This window comes from Centropristis striata, chromosome 11, assembly GCF_030273125.1.
Source record: "Centropristis striata isolate RG_2023a ecotype Rhode Island chromosome 11, C.striata_1.0, whole genome shotgun sequence".
Lineage (NCBI taxonomy): Eukaryota > Metazoa > Chordata > Actinopteri > Perciformes > Serranidae > Centropristis > Centropristis striata.
Window position 1 is genome coordinate 605,695 of NC_081527.1, and position 8,362 is coordinate 614,056.

The following is an 8,362-nucleotide window of genomic DNA, read 5'->3' on the forward strand; positions in this document are numbered from 1 at the left end:
CTTCTAAAAACTTTTTCTTACATGACCTGATGTAGGTTTCTGGATGATGACAGTGCTCCCATATATATCTATATATCGATATATCTATACATCTATATATCTATATATCGATATATCTATACATCTATAGCCAGAGTGTGTCAGTACATTGACTGTTTGGATGAGCAGAGTCCAAGCAGGGGAGCTAACTAACGTTCTGCTGTGGATCCAAGACCAAGTCTAACAAATGGAGCCATCAGTGGACCAACAACTCCTGTGTTCTGTAGGATAAAACGATTTTTGTCAGGGCTGTTTCCACTCTAGTCCAATACCCGGAATGAGGCGGTCTCACTCGCCGAAACACCCCTAATCTGAATACGATTCGTCCGGAACGGACTTTTGTCAGGACTTTTTAGTCCCTGTAGAAGAGCAGGGTCTTCTTTCTCCTCTGTAAAAGCCTGGTTGCTGATTGGATAGAACACTGAGCAGGATGTGACGTAGTACTGGACGCCACAACAACACGCGCCATTAGTAAAAGCTGGTGAAGCAGTGTTGCCAACTTAGCGACTTCGTTGCTGGATTTAGCGACTTTTCAGACCCCCTTAGAGACTATTTTTCTTACTCTTCTTAATGAGCCTCCGTTAGCGACAGTTAGCTACAGTTAGCTCTGTAGCAGTACAGTGTGTATGTGCTAACAGGCTAACAGTTAGCTCTGTAGCAGTACAGTGTGTATGTGCGGACAGGCTAACAGTTAGCTCTGTAGCAGTACAGTGTGTTTGTGCTGCTGCTGCAGGAGGTGTTCACTTAGCGATCTCTGTTTGTTTACAACAAGCACCAGACACTCTGTGCACAGTTAGTGATGCTGTTAATTCAACATCACTGTGTTTATGATCAGCAGAGACTCTGTGCATAATTAGCCATGCTGCTTTCAGCTGCTGACGTTGTGCACAGTTAGCGACGGCGAAAACCAAACGTCACCTCCAGAGTCTCTAAATCCCTCTGGAGGCTAACTGGTAGTGGAGACACGCAGAGTGAGAGGACTTTAGAGAGGGCGTGGCCTGAGACTTTAGAGAGGGCGTGGCCTGAGACTTTAGAGAGGGCGTGGCCTGAGACTTTAGAGAGGGCGTGGCCTGAGACTTTAGAGAGGGCGTGGTCTGAGACATTAGAGAGGGCGTGGCCTGAGATATTCCCGGTGGCCACTTTTCCCTGAGTCGAAACAAGGCTAAAGGAGAGAGCAACATGTACTGCTTTAGACTAAAGCTGCAGTAAAACATATTCTAGCTACCAAATAAAGGAACACCTATACTAGTGTGACCTCTGATTTCACTGGAGTCAGGTGGATGATTGGAACTTTAGGTTTATTCTGCTGTGAAAATAAAGAAACTACAACCACATTTTCCAGTCAGGAGGTTGGTCTGCTCAACACAACAGGAGATCGCATAGAACTGTCAATTTATACACCGAGACATCAACATCATCATGACTCCCTGTGTCTGGCCCCCACCAGGTGGTGAGAACCTCAGGGCTGATGATTGATGACCAACTCACCTTTTCCAGTCATGTCTCCTCTGTTGCCTGCTCATGTCACTTTGCACTTTACAACCTCAGAAAAATCTGACAATAAGTCCACAGTTCTGCCCTGTCAGAAACAGGCCGGGTTTGGTTAGAAAATGTTTCATAAGCTTAGACTGACCAGGACTCCAACCGAGACTTGAAATCAATTAAAAGCCAGTCTGCAGGAAAAAACCTCTTTAAGGATTTCTGATCATACTTTTAAATATCTGGAAAAAAAACCTGAAAACCAAAGTCATCAGCAGTCAGCATCCGGTCAGCTCCAATCAGCCTCCACCCTGTCCTCTTTGGCCCAGTCGGGTAAAAATATATATATTACATATATATATATATATATATATATTATATATAAAGAATATTCAAAATCAGGTCCTTTATATCGTAAAGCATGGAAATACATGACGAGTTCCCTCTCTGTGGGATCTGGTCAAGAGTTGAGTGGCATGTTGAGTTAGGTAAGCCTAACAGTTAGCTCTGTAGCAGTAAAACCTCTTCAGATGATCCAAAACATGGTCCTGGTCTACAACCAGCCAACAGGTCCATGTCCCAGCGCTGATCCTCAGCTCCTCTTCTACCTGCTGCAGCATCAGATCCAGATCTCTAATGCTGGTCTCCAGAGTTGTCTCTGGTCCTGACCTCCTACCTGAACCTGATCCAGATCTCTAATGCTGGTCTCCAGAGCTGTCTCTGGTCCTGACCTCCTACCTGAACCTGATCCAGATCTCTAATGCTGGTCTACAGAGCTGTCTCTGGTCCTGACCTCCTACCTGAACCTGATCCAGATCTCTAATGCTGGTCTCCAGAGTTGTCTCTGGTCCTGACCTCCTACCTGAACCTGATCCAGATCTCTAATGCTGGTCTCCAGAGCTGTCTCTGGTCCTGACCTCCTACCTGAACTTGATCCAGATCTCTACTGCTGGTCTCCAGAGCTGTCTCTGGTCCTGACCTCCTACCTGAACCTGATCCAGATCTCTACTGCTGGTCTCCAGAGCTGTACCTGAACCTGATCCAGACATATGGTACCTCACCACCACTGAGCTCTTCCAGTGAACGGTTCTGGCTCTGCCCCCCGTTGGTCCAAGGCAATCCAGACTCTTTGTTTGTTGTTCCCCGTTGGTGGAACCACTACCAGTTCTACCAGAGCAGGGTCCCTCTCTACCTTTAGAACCTCCTGAAGACCTTCAGAGAGGACCTTCTCTCCTAGACCACACCACCCTCCCTGCTCAGACCTGAAGGTTGCCGCCTGTTAAGAACGTGACGTGCCCATGTCCATGATACATGATAAAGTGTATCTGTTTGGACATTGACTATGAAAATGACTTGTTTTGAGGTGGAGATGAGCCATCTTTTCCAAACTCAACACAGCTAACGTTGACTCAGCTAGTGCTAGCATACACAGCTTCCTGCGGTAACCGTCGGTAACCTGGGTTAACCTGCTTTTCACTTTCAAGTCATTTTGGTTTCCGTGTCAGCCTTTTAAATCTTTTACATTTGGTTTTGACCTCATGCAAAGCTGAATCCATCACTTTGAAACCTTTCCTTGTCACATGAGTTCTGTCCATGAATATGTTGAGGGAAACAGCAGGGAGGCAACGAATCCAAACAGTCAAAAACAGCCAAAACTTGACTTGGCTTTTGTTTCTGTGGATGAGGCAAAAACAAGCGCTCTGTTTGCTTCCAGAGGTTGTTAGACGGCATCAAAGGTGGAGCAGTGCTTGGCTCGTTCCGCGCCTGCATCAATGAATCAAGATGAAGCTGTGAAGGAAACATTTAATGGCCGCGCCAATCCAACTTAAATGGGACTGCTGGCGTTTTAAGTGAAGCTCGGGCCTTCTGCAGCTCGGAGAGCCCTCGGTGAAATGAAACCCGTCTGCCTCCAGAACGGAGTGCAATCAGCAGTGAAGGCCGACAAGCTGCTGCCTCCCACTCTCCTGCACTCATCCTGGTTTTCTTTCTCTGCCTCCCACACTGAAAAAAGTCTTGTCTAAAAACAAGATAAAAACATGAAATCTGGGTTAGGGTTAGGGTTAGATAGGGTTAACCCTAACCCTAACCACTGCAAAAAAGCAGAGTGCACTGACAATTATTTGTTTCTTACCAAGATAAAAAAAACTTTAGGTGTAGAACAACAAACTGACCAAAAAAGACCAATAAAAAGACACAACATGAACAAACAAGACGTGTAATGACCAGAAAATAGACACAAAATTAACAAAAAAGACGTAACGAGGAGCCCATCAATGTTAAGAGACGCCTCTGTTTATTACACACTGCAAAAAAGGTCTAAAAACCAGATCAAACAGTAAATCTGAGGGAAATGATCTTGCTGCATGGACAGATAATTTACCTTGACAAGATTTCTTAAATACGTGTTCAACATGCTTATTTCTAGATTTAATAAACTCAATTTAAGAAATCTTGTCAAGGTAAATGATCTGTCCATGCAGCAGATCATTTCCCTCAGATTGACTGTTTTGATCTGTTTTTTTGCAGTGCTCTCTCTTTTCTCTCTCTCCTTTCTTTCTTTCTGTCTCTCCCTCCTTCTCTCCAGGAGCGAATGTTTACATTTCTTGCAACAGACTGCTTCACGGGGCACCAGAGTTTATTTTGCAACCTGTGGTGATGGCTGGCTTCCTAGACCAGAGTTGGCAGCGTCTTCTTGTTGATTCTTAACATGTGTTCATCCGTTCACCTCCACCGTGGTGCCTTCCTCCCTCTTCCCCCCGAAGACCCTCGAGGTTTCTCTCCATTCAAAGGCCACGTCCAACCGTTTGACATCATGCTCTTTATGGGCCCCCGGGGGCCCCTTGGAGCTCTCTTTGAAACTGTGAGGAAATACAACAAGTCTACTAAGACCACTCTCGGGTTACTAAGCGCCGCTCACCTTTCAGCACAAACACAATGGAGGAGTTGGGGGCAAAGCGCTGGCTCACTTCAGGCCAATGTATTTTTTATTGTCTGTTTTTGCCATTCAAAGCCGTGCTCTCTGCTACAGTTGAAATGTTACAGCCCCGGTGGGAAGACTCTTCAACCACTGCATTTTTCACTGACTCTGCTTTCACTGAAAGTCCTGATGTAATATTTCCTTTCACCCTGCTGCTTCTCATCCCAGTTTTTAGACTTTTCTTCCACCTACTAACAGTGGAATAGACCATATATATATGAAGGGTAACACTTTAGATTAGGGAACACATATTCAACATTCATAAGTTGCTTATTAGCAAGTAAATTAGTAACATATTGGCTCTTAATTAGTCATTGTTAAGTACAGGGGTCTCAAACTCTAATTACCTGGGGGCCGCTGGAGGCAGTATCAAAATGACAAAAAAAAGACACAAAATTACAACAAAAAAAATAAAAAAAGACACAAAATGATGGAAAAAAAACTAAATGACTTAAAAAAGACAAAATGACCCAAAAATACACAAAATGACAGAAAAAAACTAAATTACTAAGACTAACTAAACAACTTACTAACTAACTAAACAACTAAGTTGCCTTTTTCCCCACTTTTTTCTCGTAAATCTCTCGTTTATCTCTTAAATTTGCAACTTTTTTTCTTGTAGATTTGCCACTTTAATCTAGTAAATTTGCCCCCCGGATTTGTATTTTTATTTTTATTCATACTTGGCCCTAATATAGTCAAGTTCTCCTGGTGCTAGTCATTGAAGAATAACTCTGTTTGTACGACTGTTTCTTGCAGATTTTTTTCCCAAATTTTTCATTTTTACATTGGAGGTCAAGGTGAATAAAGTTAATATTTAGGGCCTCGGGGCAATCTCCCCAGCACTGGACCCATCCAGCAATATCTGCAGGGACCAGTGCTGCACTACTGTTATACTGTGGATTTCTTCTTCTTCCTCTTCCGGACGCAATTTCGTCCCGCTACAAATTACATATCAAAACATGCGGTTTGATGGGGATCGGTGTGCTATTACTTTTCTCTACAGAATACGATTTTTTTGCGACGTAAGTCGTGAAAAACCTCCCAAGATTTTGCATTGAAGTGAATGGAACGGCCGACAAAAAATGAGCGAAAAAGAACAATAATTGGAGATTTTTTTAAACTAAAAACTGTCAAAAAATAAATTTGAAAACTGCGCTCCAGGCCGCAAATTCCACTCTACAGAAATAATTTATACATAGAAACGTAGGAAAATTAGTCTTCTCCCTCACAATCCTCTGGTAAAGCTGTCAGAGTTATAGTTTGGGCGTAGGACGCACAGATGATCCACCAACACCACCAACAGCCTCATTGGCTCCCATATTAAAAACGCAGGAAGATTTCTGAAAAAGGGAGATGGAACAGTTTTTTTAGATCGCTCGAACAAAGCTATTTTTTCATTTTTCTTAAAAAAAACATGTAGACGTTCAGGAAGAACTCAGGACGCTCAAAGTGAAGTCGGATCAATGATAGGTATTATGGTTTTGCCAAAAATGCTTTCTGTTCGAGGCCAGAAATTCCAGTCTGTCCACCTCTGGCTGCTGTCACTGTGCTGGAACATTCAGGTGGCAGTTAATTCTGTTGATTGCTCTGCTCTGATTGGTCTTTTGATCTTTGATGTGATTACAGTTACAGATACACACACACACACATGCGCATAAGAGCGCACACTCCTCACACATGCATACACATGCTTCAAACACACACACACACAGGTAACTTTATGCGATTTTCGCTACACACACAAATGCGCGCGTAAGCACCCACACTCCTCCAGATACACGTTTCACACACACTCATTTTGAGGTTAAAGGGCATAGTTATGAATCTCCGAAGAATGTCATCATAGTGTACACACACCGGCAGTAGCCCCCGTGGCCCTTTCAGAATTTCCCCAGAGGAAATGTTCTAGTTTAATTATTAGTATTATTATCATAGTGATTAAACAGATTAAACAGATTAAACAGATCCAGATGTGAGTCTGATGGTTGTTTGTTGCTGACAGGTGATCCAGTTTGGGGCCGACTGCGACCAGGACGAGTGCACCTGCCGTGATCCAGACGCCGAGGAGAATAAAAACAAAGCCAAGTCATTGGATGCAGGAGGAGGAGGAGGAGGAGGAGCAGGAGGAGGAGGAGGAGGAGCAGCAGCAGGAGGAGGAGCAGGAGGAGGAGGAGGAGGAGGAGGAATGCAATAAGATGGAGGGATGAAAGAGTCTGAACTTGTGTTAAACAGAGTCGAACCACAGACTTTACACCACAACAAACAAACACTAAAATATGACATTTGTGATGCAAAGAAGGCAGCTGAAGTCTGCACACCATTAAAGTTCATCTTTGTTTTATCCTCGTGTGCTAAAGCATCACTCTGAGTCATGCTGGTTTAAAAATGTGATTCATTCCGGCACGAATCCAACCACATGTGAATATATTGTTGTTAAGGTCATCGTCACTGTGTCAGAGCAGAAACCTGAAACTGAGCTGAGGAACTCTGAGTCCAGTTCAAACGGGGTCAACAAGCAGAATCAAGTCATGGTAATTGGATCAAATCACTGTAAATGGATTCAAGAACGTCTCTGGACTTGATTAGTCGGATACAGAAACCAAAAGAAACGTCTGTGGCTGAAAACAGACTTACAGTAAGTTTGTTCACTGGGATTAAATCAGCATCTTTAAATCAGACTGAAGCCAAAGTTTGATCTGATGGTTATTCAGCACCAACTGGGGACCAGTTCAGTCTGGTTCAACTGGTTCCAGGGGCCGCATTCACAAAAGGCTTCTTAAGATAAAACTTAAGAAAAAAAAATAGGATCTTCCAGAGAATGTTCTTTAAATAATCTTCACCATTTATTTCTTAAGAATTGTTGTATGTTTTAGGAACTTCTTAGTTTTCTCACTTAGGAAGTTTATTTACAATTTAATTTGTCATTGGTGTAGGCCCAAAGCTATTTGTGTTCTTCAATTAACAATGTGTATATAGCAATCGCAGTTAAAATGTTTTAAAAACATTTTAGTCCACTAATATGTTTCATCACAGCTCAGGCTGGCTCCCTAACCTCCACATTTAGCTACTTCAAGTTGAGTTTTCCTTGCTAGCTTAAAGCTTCCAGTTCCACATCTGGAGATATTTCTTCTGTTTCCAGCCTCTCATCTGTATTCTGACAAAAACATATATATAAATGCTCATTATGACCTATTATTTATGATAATCTAGATTTAGTAGACTGTTTTATGTCCATTCTAACGGTGTGTTCAGACCGGACGCGTAGCGAATTTTCGCGTCGCGTTACTCGCGCGAGTAGTTGAATTTACTCGCGTCACTCGCGCGAGTAAATAACTCGCTAAATATGCCGGCCGGCGAAGGCTGCTAATGCTAATGCTAACTTTGTAGAGAAGTAGCTACAACAGATAGCTGAAATCACATTGTCACAACTTACCAGGCAGACCGGTGACCTCACGCACCCTCCTCCAGGCAAGATCTTTATGGTTCCGGTTGCGGTAGGAGGGTGATGATGTGGCAAAAAGCTCGGGAAGCCCACAGACCGCAACAATAAGTTTCTCCTCCATTTTTCCGGAATAGGCGGGTTCCCGGGATGCATGACGTCACTGTCGTCCAGAATCTCAACGCTGATAGGCTGTCCCGACACAGCGTCACGCGAATATTTCGCCAAAGTTGAATTTATTGAACTCACGCGAATTTGCGTTGTTTCATTCGCGCCGCGTCAATCGCGGCATTCGCGTCGCGCGAAACCCGCGATTCGCGCCGCCGGCAAAAATTTGCGTCTATTCGCGTGTTTGCATTGACTTTGTATGTAATCTTGTCGCGCGAAATATTCGCTACGCGTCCGGTCTGAACGCACCGTAAGGC

At 43.6% G+C, this 8,362-nt stretch overlaps 1 protein-coding gene across 1 annotated transcript in view; it reads left to right on the forward strand.

Annotated features, from left to right (window-relative positions):
- Positions 1–6,632, forward strand: part of pappa2 (pappalysin 2) — a gene marked incomplete at its 3' end in the record, with an annotated part of 136,080 nt that extends 129,448 nt beyond the window's left edge. Inside the window, exon 27 of the mRNA XM_059344316.1 lies at positions 6,501–6,632. Coding sequence (XP_059200299.1) covers positions 6,501–6,632 — 132 coding nt within the window. The remainder of the gene's footprint in view (positions 1–6,500) is intronic.
- Between the last annotated feature and the right edge of the window lie 1,730 nt (positions 6,633–8,362).